This window comes from Trachemys scripta, chromosome 12 (genome assembly GCF_013100865.1).
Source record: "Trachemys scripta elegans isolate TJP31775 chromosome 12, CAS_Tse_1.0, whole genome shotgun sequence".
NCBI classification, from domain to species: Eukaryota; Metazoa; Chordata; order Testudines; family Emydidae; genus Trachemys; species Trachemys scripta.
This window is the reverse complement of record NC_048309.1, coordinates 7981797-7999500: the sequence shown is the minus strand read 5'-3', so window position 1 is coordinate 7999500 and position 17704 is coordinate 7981797. Positions and strand designations below refer to the sequence as shown.

At 50.9% G+C, this 17704-nt stretch overlaps 1 protein-coding gene across 3 annotated transcripts in view; it reads right to left on the bottom strand.

The window, feature by feature from the left end:
- The window catches only part of LAMA5 (laminin subunit alpha 5), a 162587-nt gene that overhangs the window by 27955 nt on the left and 116928 nt on the right, over window positions 1-17704 (bottom strand). For 2 of the 3 annotated variants that reach the window (XM_034786600.1, XM_034786598.1), the window contains exons 29-47: window positions 15635-15732; window positions 14933-15134; window positions 14219-14345; window positions 12714-12853; window positions 11679-11794; window positions 10798-11009; window positions 9707-9911; window positions 9314-9458; window positions 8603-8743; window positions 7867-8028; window positions 7508-7609; window positions 7326-7409; window positions 5747-5977; window positions 5030-5143; window positions 4526-4653; window positions 3132-3212; window positions 2231-2445; window positions 1520-1620; window positions 689-869 (exon numbers count right to left, since the gene is read on the bottom strand). In XM_034786600.1, coding sequence (XP_034642491.1) covers window positions 689-869; window positions 1520-1620; window positions 2231-2445; window positions 3132-3212; window positions 4526-4653; window positions 5030-5143; window positions 5747-5977; window positions 7326-7409; window positions 7508-7609; window positions 7867-8028; window positions 8603-8743; window positions 9314-9458; window positions 9707-9911; window positions 10798-11009; window positions 11679-11794; window positions 12714-12853; window positions 14219-14345; window positions 14933-15134; window positions 15635-15732 — 2785 coding nt within the window. The remainder of the gene's footprint in view (window positions 1-688; window positions 870-1519; window positions 1621-2230; window positions 2446-3131; window positions 3213-4525; window positions 4654-5029; window positions 5144-5746; window positions 5978-7325; window positions 7410-7507; window positions 7610-7866; window positions 8029-8602; window positions 8744-9313; window positions 9459-9706; window positions 9912-10797; window positions 11010-11678; window positions 11795-12713; window positions 12854-14218; window positions 14346-14932; window positions 15135-15634; window positions 15733-17704) is intronic. The other variant, XM_034786599.1, reaches the window with a different exon arrangement.

Below are 17704 nucleotides of genomic sequence, written 5' to 3'. Positions count from 1 at the left end.
AACACCACCGCCGAACAGAATCAATGAATGAACAAGGGCCGATGGGTGGGGCTGCGAACATGTTTTTTTAATGGAAGGAGAGATTAGCTCAGTCGATCCTCCCCTTTGACTAGTGAAGCTTAATGTACAGAAAAACACAAAAGTCACGGTTTATTTTAAAAAACTTCAGATTGCAATTGCACACCTAGTTTGCATAAAGAATTGCTGGGAGTTTTCTTCGGCTGGATGGGTCGCTGCACATGCAAATGATTGTATTTAGCAACTTGAGCACTTACCTGCTTAGCTCAAGTAACTGTGGTGACTGCTGGTGCAAGCTGAAGGGGTGGAAAGGGCAAAACGCACTTTTGCAGCCTAAGATTTTTTTTAAAACCGGGCCCTTTGCAAGGTGATGCCAAGTGCCCAGACAACACTTTGGCGTATTTTATTTTCATTGTTACGATCTAAATGACAAATAATGATGAAAAGCCTCCATGGGATTATGGTGGCTTCTTTGCTCTCAACGCTTTTGGGGGGCTCTCCAGTTGTAGCACCACGGAGATGATGTAAAACACAACATTCCCGTATCCGTAGTGAGAAGGGACTGGATTCATGCTAAGCATCTAACACAGCCCTTCGGCACTGCAGCAGAGCTGCATAGAGTTGTCCAGATATTTCTTCTATGAGATTTACCAGCAGCGAAGAAACTCACTTGTGCAGCCACGCTCGCTGAGCCCCCAGTAGCCTGGCGCGCACTGCTGGCATCGAAGACCAGTCACCCCGGGCCGGCAGCTACACTGACCAGTCTCAGCGTGGCAGCTGGTGCCTATGGAGCCAAAGTCGCAGTCACACTTTCGACAGCCGGAGCAGCCACTGTAGCCGTAGTACCCATCCTAGGGAAAGACGTGGGTAATCAGCAGGCTAGCACACACAGGAAGGGGAGGCAATTGGAGGACACACTTGCTTTTCCTCTCCAGAGACACACACAGCTTCACAGTCACTCTGGCCAGAGCTGAAATGCGATCCATAGTCTCAACTTAATTCCCAGAGGCGTTTCTTCTGAGCACAAAATTAACACACAATATGGCAAACTGTTGGACCAATGGGAAGGTTGCACAATAGGACCGAGATAGAGATGCACTGGCAGCATTGTGTTCGTAAGCTCGCCTGGTGTCTGCTTACTCCAGGTGGGGAGTTCGGATCCCCGAAATTCACCCTAGGGTTAATTGCCTTTTTCCTACAAGCATCAAAGCTGCAGTTAGCACCCCCTCCTCCCATCATTTCGTAACCAGGTTCTTTAGAGATTGACCTTTATTGTTAGGTATCTGCCTGGTGTAGGCACTCAGCCTAGGCACCCATCACTCAGCCATCTGCCGCACAGCAGCCATTATCCTCCTGTCTCTGCCCAGGAACTGCAGTGGGCTCCTAACGGGAGGACAGGCTACAGAAGAGTGGAGCTGGCGTGCAGTGACTCAGCATCAGCCAAGCGTATAGTGATGGAGCCGTCACAGTGCGTGTGGGGGGAACCCACGATTCATTTTACCTGACAGCAGTCGCAGTGCTGACCTGTCACTCCAGGTTTACAGAGACATCGGCCAGTTCTAGGGTCACACGACTCAGTCCCGCACGGCAAACAGTTACACCCTGCCAGGAAGAAACACACCCATTTACCCGACAACGTAAAAAGATCAGCCAGGCACTCTGACCCCTCCTGTTTCTGGTGGATTGGATAGTGTGTTGGGGGGAAATCCTGTTGATTGGGGGAGTTCACTGGTCGCCTTCATTCTCTCATACATGGGGACTGATCCTGCCAACCCTTATTCACATGGTTACCTGCCGGAGTAAGACCTATTTCTGTGAGCAGCAGTTTGCAGGACCAGCGCCTTGGATTTGACCATGTGTGCCTCATGGCAGGGCCCTGTAACGTCAGAAACGTACTATGCAAACCCACCCAAGCACAGAAATAATAATTTGGTTAATATTGCTAGCTGTTATTACTGACGAGGCTGCTACAGTGTCAGAGCTTTACCGCCTGTGTGCAATTTTTAAATGCCTGCTAAAGAGGGTTGTTTTGTTACTCTTATTTTTAACCAACGTACCCTTTGAAAGCCAGGAGACCAGGCTACCGGCTTTGTAAGAACCTACCCAGGCGATGACCACAGCCGTGCCTGCAGGCTGGCTAACTGCACACGCCCGTGACGCACTGCCCCTGAAATGCATTTGTAAGCTGGCCCTGGCTCGGTGCCACACTTACTTGTGCAGTTCTTTGCCCCCACTGCGTCTCCGTGGTACCCTGGGGCGCACACTTCGCACCGGGGCCCGGCCGTGTTGTACATACATCCGGTGCAGGTGCCCGTCAGAGAGTCGCAGTCGCTGAACAACATGTTGGGATCCGTGTTCTCGCTGCAGTCACATGGCTGGCAGGAACTGCCAATCACTAAGGGGTTGCCATAGTAACCTGGGGCACACCTTTAAAAATGTAGCAGGGATTAAAAGGGAGCTAAAACAACCACCATGCTAATGTTACCAAGTGTCCCCCGACGCGCACGGACACACTCCCCCCAGCTCCCACTGAAGTGCTGCACAACTACTGACTACACTATAGTTCCCGCTGTTAATTAGCCTCATGTTTTGGACTCCCACAGCACCTTCCACTCAAAGCACTTCACTGTCACTAATCAAGCCTCACATGAAGTGTCCCTGTCCTTGCTTTACAGGCGGGTAATCAAGGCAAAGACTGCTGTGGGAACTTGGCCAAGATGACACCCTATGCCAGTAACGGAGACAGGAATAGGACATATCCCAGCTGTACGTTGAGCCCACACTGATGCACAAAGAAACAGCGTATAAGCGATTAAGTGGGCCCAACTCCTGCTGGTCCTGGGAGCCACCAGGACCCGGTGCTGGAATCAGAAAGGCGTTGCCTTGCAATCTCAGCTGGTATTTTATGCCCCTTCCGCAAAATAACGGAAACCAAACCCACAACCGAGAGGATTCACAGCTCAAATCAGTCTCTTGTGCTAATGTAGCTGGGGCTTCTAATTTTATTTTTGTCACTATGGAAACTTCTCTTCTGCCAAAGCAACAGCTGCACTCTGTAAAAGAAACACCTCCCAGCTCACAGTCCTGCCCTCCCGTAATTACCAGGCTCTTACCGTTCACACATGGCTCCGGCATAGCCTGGCTTGCAGAGACACTGCATGGTGGAGCCCTTGTGGACACAACCAATGGCAAAGCTGAAATAACACGGGGCAAACGTCAAAGGTTATTTTACTCTGAAGACCGACACCTGGTACCAGGGTGACGGGGACTCTTGTCATTCAGGTAGGGGTTGCGTGAGGGCTGGGAGTGGTTTATGGCCGTAGAAAAGGGAATGGGGTCGGGATCAGCTCATGGGCATGGGCTATTGTCAGGGTTTGGATCTGTAGCAGGGCAAGGGCTTGTGTCCAGAGTGATTTGTGACACAGGCTATGGAAATGTTTAGTGCTGGGGTCAGCAACGGGTACAAGGACAGGGCGAGGGTTGGGGCTGGTATGGTTCCCCAGGATAGGCAGAAGGGTGGGGCCAGTAGGGACTTCCAGGGTAGAGGGTTAGGGTTGGGGCTAGCAGTAGGTGCCAGGTGAAGGTTGGGGTGTATAACACACTCCTGGTTTGGGTTCGGGTTGAAGCCAATAGGCCTCCACAGGTTAGAGTTAGGCCTCAGGCTAACAGGGGGCTGCAGGGTAGGTTTAGGGCCAGTGGAGCTCCCCAAGTTAGGGTTGTGGCCTTCGCGATATGTATAGTTGTTTCATTGGTTTGTACCCCCAGGCTAGTCAGTGAGGTGGCCAGTTCTCGTCCCTACAGGAGGGTTCAAGGCTGAGATTGTAGGAAGCACTGGCGCAGGGTTGGCCTTGGGACCAGGGGTGGGGTATTCCAGCATATGGCCTGGCAGGAGGCCCTTGGCTAGAGTTAGCGTTGGTACTGCCTTCAGGCTAGTGTTAAGTTAGACGTGGTTGGAGTCAGGGGCTAAGGACAGCCCGGTTTCCGGAGTGAAATGCCAGCACAGAACGTCTGGCCCACGAGACAATCACACAAGAACGGAATCGCAAAATCACCTTGAAACTTGATATTTTGAAATCTCAACATGAGATACGCTGACTTGGGGGAAATGGTGCTAATATCGGAACTTTTAACTGGTTTAGGTACTAAATTAGCTAAATCAATACAAACCAATGTTTACATTTTGTCGCTAATATTTTCACACCTTTAGAAATTACTAATATTTCCTTCAGAAAGAAAATACTCTTCCTGGCTGCACTAGTCACACATCAGAGCTGTGGGTCTTTCTCCCCCTCCACGGCCTATCCCATCATTATCAGCGTTAATAAAAAGGAGAGCAGCGTCCTCTTTCCTTGGTAAGCAGCCAAAACAGGAATGACTGAACTGGGAATGACGTGGCAGCGCATCTCTCCTAGCAGCCAGAAGAAACTCCTCCAGGATCAGGGGACGAAATTAGACTACTTTGTGGATGAGACAACACAGGGGAAAGAACTTCACAGATGATACTTACTTGTTGGAAGCAACTGAAAGAGGACATGGACATCCCATGCACTGCAATGGCCCGTCGAGGGAGACGTTGCCTACATAACCATCTTTGCATCGCTCACAGCGATCTCCTTCTGTGTGGTGTTGGCAGTTCTGCAAGGACAAGACAGACAACACATTCGGTATTTCTCCAGGGAAGCATTCAACACCACGGTTTTCTGGAGGATTACGATGGCCTAGCCGAGGAAGGGATTGTCATTCCAAAGGGGTGGGTTAGAACAGACGACTCCCCATCACACATCTGGCTGCCTAAATCCTTTCCTCTTCCCCCGCACACCCAGTCTGCTCATCCTAAACTGACTTGAAGACAATAAATCCCCTTGAAATGGCACATGAAGATTTTTGGTGATCAAGAATGTAGTTTGGTAACCTCATAACTTGGTCTCTGTGTATTGGAGGGAACCTTTTAGTCAGCTGGTGAGGACCAGCGCACATTGTACTCTGATTATTTCATGGGCTAGCTACTTACGATGCATATTCCAGACCCCGGGAGGCACTGATCCGAGTGGCCGTTGCAATGACACGGAACACATTTTCCCAAGAAGAGACCCTTGGTGTCTCTGTAATAACCTGGAGCACATTCCTAATGAGAGAAGAAGAAGAGGATGTGACACATGGGCCAAACATGGTTAGGCAGAGCTAGCATACTAGCATAACTACCTTCCATAAATGCCACTGGGTTTCAAGACATAAAAATAGATTGAAAGAGACAATGGTCAAGATTATTTTAGTTAAAATCTTGCCCCCACAATCAACATGAGCCAACTAGCTAGGCAGAAAGACTTTATTTAAGGCTCTCACGTATGTACCTAATGCTAGCATTGGACCGCTGAGCAAGCCCCCCAGTAGCCCACTACCACTACCACTACCCAAAATTCTAGCTCATGCAAATCTCACAGCAAACAAAGCTAAGCACATGGGCAATAGCAGGAGATGGAGCACATGTACTGTGTAGTTCAATGCGGTTTTGGGACGTTGGCAGGTGCAAGTCGTCATTAAAGAGCCGCACACCAGGGATTGGCTCAGAAAACTTGTGCTCTAGAATCTTCCCTGCATTCTAACATACAATGGGGCGCATCCAAACCTAGCTGCTGAGTGCAACGGCCGTGGGGGAAATGCTCGGCTCTCACACGCATCCTACAATTCCACTTCAGCCTGGCAAGAGCACTTCACCTCTTCCCCCTACCTGGCAGGAATCTCCCCTGTAATTGGCCGGACACATGCACAGTTCCACGTTGCTGGCTCGGATGCCCACGCTGGTCTCCGTCACAGTCTCCAGGACCACCCGACGCAGAGATACTGATGAGGCGAGCTGGGAGAAGAGCGCTCTGATCTGCAGCTGCTCTAGGTTAGCCAGCACCATCATCAGCTCTTCCCTGGACACTGGGTTGTGCGTCTGCGTGTGTCTGAAGTTACCCTGGCAAAGAGAGAGAAGCTCTGGTGTTACCATGCAGTACGCGCAAGCCCTGGGTTTCTGATTCTGCCCCTTTGGAGATATTTCAGTCAATCATCCAGCTAAATGAACCCCCTCATCCCGCGGGGGCGGGGCAGCTTATCCATACAATATCCCAAAGACTCTTCACTTGTCTGCAGCTATGAGACCGCTTCCTTCTGTCTCCATTGTAAGTATTCTATCTGGCAATTCACAGCCAATTGTCTGCCCAGGCCCCATCCCCAACAAGCACCAGGAAAATCCCATTCACGCAATGCCTTCCATCTCCAGAGATGCACACGAGCTTCACAAGCCACATACATGCGGCTTCTCTTGGGTGCAGGGCAGAAGCCACCTGATGCACAATACAAGAGCATCTATGGAGGGGAACGTTTGGTCCAGGACGTCAATGCAAATCCTTATTGCAACAAAGGCTGCCGTGGGAACATCAGGCCTGAATTTTCACAAGGTCCATTTCCCTACTGCCAACTCAGTTTGCACTAGTGCTCCCAGTTTGGCATCCCAGGGCCAACACGCACTCCTGCGATTCCCCTCCTGCTCAAAGACATGGATGCATCTGCATGCAAATCTGTCAGCACAAAAAAATGCACCTGCAAACAAGGATGATAGGCTGAACATTTAACCCTTTAACGTCCCCACAAGGCAGACAGGACCTGGCTCTTAAAGTCTCAGACGAAAGCCCCAGAAACTATATGGAATTTATAACAGAAATTTCTGAGCGTGCAACCAAAATGAAAATGTTAAGAGTGAGAATTACCGGCAATAGGCAACATTTAAAGGTACTAGCCCTGTAGCATCTGCACTAAAGGCAACTCTCCCTTCTGTCTGGATGGCCTCTACCACTGTAGCATCTGAGCACTAAACAAGGATAAGTGGATTTTGTCCCCACCCCACCACTAGGAAGCACTATCCACCTTGGGAACCAAGGCTCGGGGCTCATTAAGTGACTCACCCAAGGTTACATTAGGAGTCTGCAGCTGAGCTAGGAATTGAACCAGTCTCTGAAGTCCTAGGCTGATGCCCTATCCTCTAGACCATCTTGCTACGCTTCCTGCTTTCCTGGAGCATGCACCCTAATGTTTCTCCAACACATCTCCACAGAGGATCTCTCTCTGGGATGACCCTAGTGAGACACAAGTGTTCCAGGTTTTGAGGCAGTCACAGACTGCTCCAAATTCCTAGGACACGTTAAACAGCTGCCACGGCTGCAGTCCACAGTACAGAGGAACAACATTCGGTTCTCGGGGCTCTATGCCTTGCGCTGTCTGTCCCTTCAAGCTCTAGGGAACATGCACAGTGTGTCCGAACTCACCTCCACGAGCTGCAGCCGGCCTTCATGTACATCTCCAGGGGAAGGGTAAGTGCCTTCCAGAAACATGATGCTCATTTGGTTTCCCTGGGGAAGGTACAAAGATGTCTTGTAAGTCACTGGCTGGAAGCACCATTTATCCCTGAACCCCTAGCACAAGGCACAAGGGGTTTCTGAGGCTGTACCTTGAGGATGACATCTGGGCGGGACTCCATGGGAATGAACACATCGCCCCTTCTGGTGTCTGAGCGAAGCTCATACCGCAGGTATCCACCATAGGAGGACACCTAGGGGAGAGCCAAACGACACAGGCAGAAGACACTTATCACCACTCAGCTAAGTGACATACTATGGTGGTTCAAGGCTGGTGAGCATAATCAGATACACCCCCGCTAAATCCAACTGACAGGCAATGGCACAAAACAGGCCATTGGGCTAAGGCTCAGGGAAGATCAGGGCGGCATGTGACAGCGTTTGCTTCATCACCTTACCAAATGCAAGGGACGAGCATGCAGGGACCGTGGCCAGGTGTGTTCTTTCTTACCCGGTCTCCCAGGTAAGAGCTGGGTGCGTGCCAATAGAGCTCCTGATAGGCCTCGGGAACGTTCTTCAGGTCCGCATGAATGAGCTCCTCCTCTAGTCTCAGGGAGGTGGTCACTTCTTGGCGGTCTCCACTCAGTAACACCCACCCATTCATGTTGATGAACTAGGAGAGAGCGAAAGAGAGCTGTATGCCTGTTTTCCGAGAGCCCCCCACATGCGCTGCAGGGAACGTCTCTGCATTTGTGCGCCTTTGGGGCACGTGCGACAGGGTGGGGGCTGCAGAATGGGCCTTGGAATTTCGGTTACTGTTACTCCAGGACAGCGACTCTCAATACAGGGGTCACGCTCTATAAAACGGGGTGCCGAGAAGAGGCCAGTGGGATCCCAATCATGCTCCAATTCTGTTCCTTCGCTTCCAGAGAAGCTGATTTGCTCAAGTTATTTGCAACCTCAGAACTATCCCCATGAATTCCCGCTCCATAGGGATTCCCGTGGCACCTTCTGTAAAGCATCAGGACCTCCCAAAGGCAAAGGATCCTGGAGCTCAGCTGAGGAGGCGGAATGTGCGTGTATGAAAATGGTTAAACCCAGCCCCCAGCGCTCTGGGATATCCCACAGACGTACTGGCTTCGTGCAGAGCGGGAGAAAGAAACCACCTGGGGGCTGGGAGGAACAGAATCCCACTGAACAGAGGAGAAAGGACCACCGACGTCCCCAAACCCCAGCCCTCCATTCACCTCCACTCGGTACTTCTCCGCACTGTGGCAGCGATCGGTCGCTCCAAAGCAGAAACACCTGGTGCAGCCCTTGGGGTTGTTTGCATCCAAAGAGAAGGTCCCCAGGCGGCACTGGTCACACCTCACACCCTCCACGTTTTCCTGGAAGAAAAATGAACCATGAGATGTGCCGAGTTTCCCCTACAATTGCTATAGGAGCACGGAGACGGATGGCACACTGCTCCAGCAGTTATCAAAACACTGCTCGGGGCTGTGAAACGATGCCGTTATTCAATTCACCTGCAGGTTTGCGCGGCAAACCCCTCATCAGCCATTAACCTCTGCTCACTATCAAACTGTAACTCCCCCGCACTTGCCAAAACTCTCCTGTGCCCAGCCAGGGCTGGGAGCACCACCCGGAGGAGCGGGTTGCCATCTGGTCACTGAAGAGTTGAGTTATTCTCCAGTGGTGCTGTAGCAAAAGGCCTTCTCATCACGGACACTTTCAATCCGATTTCTGATGCTAACAGAAGATCTTGGGAATCAAAGGCCCAAATGTGCCATGAAGCCAAGGGGCATTCCCTAGAGAGCATGCATGATGCCACATGCTAAGCACTACCTGTTCTCCATCTCTCCATGTCCGCTCTCCCAAGACCGACCAGGTCACATTGTCAGAGCAGGGGAATTAAATTGGCCAGGGAAGCATCACCGGAGTGTGGTAACTAGACTGACCTTGCAGTGACATTGCCCAGTGACCGGATCACACACGCTCACTTCCGTCCCTGCCTGATGACAGTCACACCTCCGGCAGTGCGGGTAATGGTAGTAGCCAGGGGCGCAGACATCACATCGCCGTCCTATTATATTGGGTTTGCACCTAGATAGGACACAGGAGCAATGGAAGTAAGGTTCTTGGTCTTCTGCTGATCTCTAGTTCCTAACAAGCTCCCATGCGAGTAGTTTTGCTGCTCTATACTCCTGGAATACAACACTGATTCCCCTCCCTTCCCAACCTGCCAACACACCCCATGGCGCTCCATAAAGCCAGATGTCCAAGCTAATGATCCCAGTACTGCTGCCGGCACATATCCTCTATACACCCACGGTCCCGTCATTGTTCCTCACCTGCACTGGCCACTGTCCACGTCGCATCCTGGCTCTGCCAGTTCTTGGACTCCTGTACGAGAACAATTGCAGTCCTCACAGCCAATCAAGGCGTGGCAGCCAAAGGTCTGGGGCTCACAGACGACGCACTCTGGCTTGATGGTATGCGGCGGGCAGATGCATTGTCCCGTCACTTCATCGCACAGGCGGGTCCCGCAGTCACAAGCTGCAAGGGAAAGGAAGCAGCTGAGTTCATTGTGGAAGCAGTAAGAACCCAGTGATAAAACAAAGCCCAAGCAACACCAAGGCTGCAAATCGACAAAAGCGGGTGTGGAGGAGCTTGTGCTCTGTCCATCTGAAAAGCTGGCATTGGAACCAGCCTCAGAACAGCACCTGTTCAAACACCAATGCCCACCCCAGTGGGATCCACCAGGGCAAGCCAGTGACTGGCGCCAGGGCTTCTCTGTGTTTGTCATAGAGCTTGTGAACAGGGATTTAAGTGGGCTGGTACTGACTGAAATGCAAAGCTGGAAGACACGGGGAGTCTGGTTTTGACAATCACCAGTGATGGGCAGAGAATGAGGACCACATTTAGCCCCAGACTTGGAGTTAGCAAATACAGATCAGTGTGCACGTGCAAACTGCAGAAACGGGTATGGAAAACCAGAAGCAGGTTTGCGGCTGGCAGTAAAAGTGTCCATAAACAACCCCGTGAAACCCAGCTTAACAAACCACGGGACTAGCAAAGAAGGGGTGTCCTGGATGAGGTGAATCTTTAAACGACACAAATGCACTGGGAACCTCGGGTTACTTGAGAGGAATGGTGATGGGGAAGTGCTGGATGGTGCTGGAGAGGATCTTTAGCGCACACACTTCCAGAGCATGTAAATAGTGCTATGAGCTGCACTGTTTAACCCCCCCCTCCTCAGTACAAACTTCATAGGGAAAATCTCCTGCAACTTCGACTTCCATAAGGAGGCAGAAAACCGGGTTATCCTCATCAGCTATTTTCAAGGCCTACAGGACAGGCATCTGGCCCCCAGCAGCCATCAAACCCCTCAGAGCTGAGAGGAGCAGAGCTTTCCTCCCGAAACACAGAACAGGTAACTCACGCCTGCAGCTGGGGAAGCCCCAGTAACCGGTGGCACACCGGGAACACTCTCGGCCGATGACGTTGGATTTGCAAGCACACTGCCCACCAAAGAGCTCGCACTGGCCCCTGATGGCCCCTGCCTCGTGGCAGCGGCAGGGCTGGGCTCCATTGTTGTAGAACAGAGAGAGCGAGATGGCAGAGTCCCTGCAGAACTTGGACGATGTCGTAGGACTGCAAAGAAAGAGGGAAGAGGTTCCTGGCTTGGGCTCTCTTAGACCATCCTCAGGGCTGATTTCCCCTGCAGGTACTTTCTCCAAGGCAAGGTTAGGTTCCCAAGGCATGACAAATCTCCATCGGACAGACTTGCTTTAAATGAGATGCCTCAACACCAGGGCACTCCCAACCCCACCACTACCTTCCCAGATGGTCTACAGGCTGCTCACAAGAGGTGCCGGGCACCCTCAACCATTACGGAAGTCAGCCGCAGTCGAGGGCCCTCAGTACTGTTCAGGTTCTATATTATGACATTAAGGACCTGTGAATGCTTCTTTAGATACCAGCGAAGGAGACTCGTCTGCTTAAGCTAAAACCAAGATTTTAACCAATATTAACTTGGGTGTTGTGTCATTTAAGTCCCCCAGGGTCCCTGGCGTCAAACCACCCCAAATCAACATGAATCAGAGCAAAACAGAACCCAGCTACTGAAAAACCCAGCAGATGTATTAATGATTTATTAACTGGGCGTGGCCAAGAGAAGGGAAGCAATTAAAGCAGACCATTCCAGCGTACTAGTCGGACACGTTTCCCCAGCAATGGCCTATACTCTACTGTTTCTGTTCCATAGAGAATGCAAAACCATTGGACAGCAGAACAGAGTCCCTTTAAAGCCAAGGCTCTCACTTGATGTAGAAACTATTGACTCCACAGCTGCTGATAAACTCATAGGATTTGTCCAGGGGTTCCTCCAGCAGATAATGGGAGCTGTAGCTGTCTTCAGGCACCACCAGGATGTAATCCTGCAGCAAGACACAAAGCAACCAGCCACACCCTAGCGTTCAGTGCTTCCTCCCTGCAACGGCTTAGGTAAGCCAAAGAGAACCACAAGCAGCACATGAAGCCAATCAGTTCACTCAGCTGCCTGAGTATCTCTTTAGAAATGATTGGCGTCTCACCAGCTGGGACACGGTGAAACACTTCAAAGCGCTTGTCTTTTGAGAAGACAATTGGTCCCTGTGGCCCAGTGTCCTGCCACAGGCAACAGCCAATACCCAATGTGATTGAGGCAAGCAAAAGACCCACCCAGGGCAGTATCAGGACACCGGACTTCTGTTTCTAGCTCAGCTGATGACTTGCATTGTGGCTGCTGGTGAATCCTTTAAGAGCTCTGTACCTTCGTTTCCCAATCTGGACGACTGGGATTATGTTTACCTGCCTCTGTCTCTAGAGACCCTTGGGTGAAAGAGGCAGTGCAAGTTGAAAGTATTATCACAATAGTGCATGAAACCAATTCTGCAAAAGTGCAAAATATGATCACGACAGTGCACCAAACCAACTGCTCAAACCTGCGCCCAGGGTTGGAAGGGAATTTCTTCCTGGCCTTCGCAGGCTGTCACCTGATTAAGCTCAGTCTCCTCCCCTCTCTACTAGGAAGGCTACCCATTAAGCATGGCAACGTCATAACATAGTTCCTACTGGCTATTGCCCATTAGTAATGGATTCCACTGAGCCTATCCTCTAAGCTACAATGCCACATTTCCCGACGTTGGATGCAACTTAGCAGGATGGCTCAGAAATGGGGAAATGGTGGGAAACGTTCCCTGCCACTATCCTACAGCAAATGGCCTGGAAATCCATGGTTGCAACCCTGCTCCTATTGCTGCCACAGGGATGGAACCAGGTCCTGCAGGCGAGGGAGCCTTTCAGCTCCACACTTACCAGCCACAGCTGCCGGCCTGCTGGCACACGAACAATCACCGTCAGCTCGTTATCCGTAACGTCCAGGATGATCTGGTTCTCGGAAACCACCACGCTCCGACAACCGTATCCATGTGGGCAGAAAGCAGCCTTGGCCTGGCCTGAAAGGGCAAAAGAGACATCAGCCCCCCAGCCGCCTCCATCCCACTCCCCAGCCTGCTCCGCTCGAGTTCCTCCAAAGCAACGCCCAGGCAGCCAGCTGTGGGCTGCCGCACACACCAACTCTCCCCCGCGTGGCCCATTTCACGGTGCTCGTGTCTCAGACACTGACTCAGGCAGCCTGGGAGGCAACCAAGGCCAAGTCAATGCTGCCATGTTCCGAGGCAGGGTCCAGCTTCAGGGCTTTGTGGTCTGAATGAAGACCCTGAGGAAGATGAATAAAGGCAGCCACCAGGGAAGGGGTTGAGTTTCAGAAGAGCCTGCCCAGTGTGTGATGTGTGTGTTGGTGTGAGCGCCACGCGCTTGCCCTTCCATTGCTAGGTAAAGCATCGTGCAAAACCTAGTGCAAATCTTCCCCTCTGCCCTGGCCTTTGTAAAATCGATGCTTCTCGGTGGTGGAAATGGAAACAGTGTGCAGCTGGAAACCATCTCCAATCCCAGGGGCCCACTGTGTAAGGCCAAGGTCAATTTGCAGTTAGGTCACTATATAGCTGAGCCCATGTGGCTCCCACTGAAGTGAATGGGAGCTTCAGGAGCTCGGCACCTCTGAAAGGCAGGTCTCTTTAATGATGTGTCTAACTGCGGATTTAGGTGCCTCACTTTAAACACCCATTCAACTTTATACATTTATTCAACAGTTTGGCCTTCATTTCACCTTCCTAGAGTCTGCTGCAGTAACTGAAAGCACCAGCGCCCATTGCTACAGCCAGCTCATATATGGGAAACAGATACAGGCGGTCCAATGGAAGACCTAGATTCATAGACTTACAGATTTTCAGGACAAAAGAGACCATGAGATTATCTAATCTGACCTGTGTATCACAGGCCATCACCGAATTTCACCCAGTTACTCCTGTACTGAGCCCAATAACCTGTGTTTGGCCAAAGCATATTTTCTAGAAAGGCATCCAGTGTGGATCTGAAGACTTCAAGAGATGGAGAATCCACCACTCCCCTGGGTAGTTAGTTCCAACAGTTAATCACCCTCACAGTTAAAAATTTGTGCCTCACTTCAAATTTGAATTTATCTGGCTTTAACTTCCAGCCGCTGGTTCTTATTCTGCCTGTTTCCACCAGGTTAAAGAGCCTTTTAGTACTCAGATCAGATCTCTATCCCCTTTGGGACATTTCTCACACAGCTGCTGCCAGCGTCCCGGCTAGGAGGAAGAGGCAGTTTGGATGCCCTTGACGCTCTGCCTTCCTCCAGGAACCTCCTATGAGAGATCCGTGATCAAAAGGAGTTTTCAGATCACTTTCCTCATGTCCCTCAGTCCCAGGAGCCTCTCCCTACTCCCAGCTCTGCTCACCTTGCCAAATCCGCCCACCGTTGATTAACACTTCCACAGGGAACGTGGGGTGGTTGGGCTGGTAATAGTGCATGATGAAAGCATAGCGACCCAGCGTCTGGATCCGGCTGTTAAATACAGCAGCAGCCTGGCCCAAAAGACAGGAGCAAAGAGAAGAAATCAGGGTTGACATGCACATTCCTCTTCCAGTGCAATCCCCATCCCTCTGCAATCACCAACATCACATCCCTTTCAACACGCCAGTAGGAGAGTGATTTCTCTGCTTTGGCACCCCTGGGGACTCAGTCTCCCTTGTGTATGTGACATTCACAGTTAGCCCCTCTATCTTCCCAGAACCACCAAGCTTGGTTACTCTAAGGCAGCAACTCTCAAGCTGTAGTCCATGGGGCCCAGCCTGCAGAGCCCTTGCTGGGAGTCTGCAGAAGGGGACTTTGAGAACCAAGCAGAGCGGGATTGGGTGGGGAGGAGGATCCATGTGGACTACAAAGTGATCCACAGAATTAAAGCACTGGAGAAGCCCAGATGAAAACACAACTGTGTCATGGTTAATGAAGATGGATGGGAAAGCCAGAGATGCCCTTGCACGAATGGAGTCGTTCCGCTGCTTTGCTGAGACTTGCACCGAGCAATTGCATGCATTCGGTGCAGCCATCTGACACAACAATCCCCTTGCCACAGGGAGGAAAAGCCCAGTCCAGCTCCAGTCTTCATTACCTGGGCAGGCTGCAGGAGAATGAGCTCTGCTGAGGAGTCCACTGCGGTCGGAGGCCGAGGCGAAGGCTCAGTTGGGATGCCAGTCGGAGCGACTGTGAAGACGTGAGTCAGGGGAAAGTCTGGAGGGATTGACAGAGCCTGGCCTGCTTCCAGGACAATGGACTGAGAGAGCTTCATAAACCTTGATGGGATGCAGGAACTACTGCACCAGAGGGAGAAAACACAACACATGGGATCGCTGGCCGTGGAAAGACAGAACTATGAGCTCTGTCAGGAGAGAGACTCACCCATAATTTCGATCCAGAGCACAAAGCATGCCGTGGCAAGGAAGGAGCCTTTACAGGGATTCCTTGGGGCCGTTACCATATGTAGCACCGGGGGAGGGAGAGGAATCTTGTACGGCTAACTTAGTGGTAAGTGATGAACAAGAGTAGGAATTCGGACACACTGAATTGCTGTCACGGCATGTGAACAAGTCTCAGGAAGGCTATTTCACTGGAGCAACGCACGGAGTATATCCCATAAGAGAGGCCATCTAGTCTAGTGGTGAGAACACAGGACTGGAGAGCTGGGTTCTAATCCCAGCTCCGCCACTGGCTCAAGTGGGCCGGTCACTTCACCTCTCTGTGCCTCCATCTTTAAAATGGGGATGATATTCACTCTCCTAGGAAAAGTGCGTAGAGAAATCATGCACCCCGTTACCTGGAGGGTGAAAAGGTGCCATGCAGGCTGATGCAGTGAACCTTTGGCTCAACAAATTCCATGGTGAATTGTCCATAAGGTATCAGGTACACTTTATACTACAGCAGCAGGAAGGAAACAGAAGAGTGGTAAAATGAAACCTCCTGCTACTTGAAGCCTAGATTTGCTCCTTTACCCTCACCCCCCACCCCCAAAGATCAGGATGAATACTCTAAAGATCCCCTAATAGACACTTCACTTCACTTCACTGAAGACCAGTGCTGTAGGGACCCTGTGTTTGGTGGAGGGCGGAAGCCAAATGTGTCTGAATTCAATTGCTCTAAGGCAAGATTTGTATATGCCTCCAAGTGATTCAGAGCAGGGGCTCTCACCCTTTCCAGACTACTGTACCCCTTTCAGGAGTCTGATTTTCTTGCGTATCCCCAAGTTTCACCTCACTTAAAAACTCCTTGCTTACAAAACCAGACATAAAAATACAAAAGTGTCCCAGCACACTGTTACTGAACAATTGTCGACTTTCTCATTTTTACCATAAAATTACAAAATAAATCAACTGGAATATAAACATTGTACTTACATTGCAGTGTATAGTATATAGAGCAGTATAAACAAGTCAGTGTTTGTATGGAATTTTAGTTAGTATTGACTTCGCTAGTGCTCTTTCTGTAGCCTGTTGTAAAACTAGGCAAATATCTAGATGAGTTGATGTACCCACTGGAAGGCCTTTGCGAACCCCCAGGGGTACGTGAACCCCTGTTAGGAACCACTGATTCAGAGCTTACGTCCCATTTTCAGAAGTGACTTTGGCAGTACCCTTCCATGGTATCTCATCAGAGCATGTTGGCCCGCTTTGCAGAGTATAGGGGAATTCAATATACACGTTTAGCTCCTACGTGATTAAGTCCCATTTTCAGAAGGTACTGAGTCCTACTGACTTTCAATGACACTTAGTCCCATTTTCAAAAGAGGAGCCTAAGTGTTACTGAACATCAATGGGACTCAAGTGCTTAAATCTCTTCTGAAAATGAGACTCGGGGTTGTCCATAGAGAGCCTTAGTGTGCAGCAAGCCAGCGTGTGACTCTACAGCGCACTAGCCAGCCATGTTCTAAGTTGCGTGTGGACCCTGCAGTGCACGCTGACCTATTGCTGTCAATGCACATAGAGAACTTTCAGTGAGCGGCAGGAGGGTCCACACGGCCAGTTAGTGCACGGCAAGCTAGTACCCTGGAAATTTACACCCCTGCTTGCTGTGCACTCACCAACTGTGTAGACAATCCCTTAGGGTCACTTAGGACTTAACATCTACACTGAATTCCTCTATGCTCTGCAAAGTGAGCCTACAGGCTCTGATGAGACAATGGAGGAGACATATTACCACATTGCTGAAAGACCCTATAAGAGAGTTCCGCAAGAGACAATTCCTTTCGCCCCCGCTCCCTCAGTCCCAAGTGCCCATGATACATTTTTCACCATATCGTTGTCTTGTCACCTCTTCTCCCAGCCGGCAGCCAACCATATCAGATTGCTCATGATTAAGGCTAAGATTTAGTCATGGGTATTTTTAGTAAAAGTCATGGACACACGGGCAATAAACAAAAATTCATGGCCCCATGACCTGTCCATGACTTGTACTATATACCCCTGACGACATCTTGAGTGTTCGAGGGGGCGGGCACTCTGGGGTGCCTGCTGGTGCTCGGGGCCTCCACTGTTGCTGGGGGAAGACACCTGGGACCACTGCTGCTGCCGGGGGGGGAGGGGCGAGACACACCGCCACTATTGCTGTGGGGGCTGGCCCCGGAGCCACCCGAGCTGCTCCAGCGGCCCTGGGGTCAGGAGCACCGGCAGGCTGCAGAAGTCACAGAGGTCCTGGAACGTCACGGATTCTGTGACTTCTGTGACCTCCGTGACAGACTCGCAGCCTTACTCATGATATAAACAGAGTTCCACACAGCGACTGATCTAACATAGGAACATCACCCTATTCTCCAGGTTAAGTCCTGAATCTACTGGTTCTAGGCCTCCTCCTTCCACACCACCTGGAGCTGAGGGATGCCACACAGCTGTCC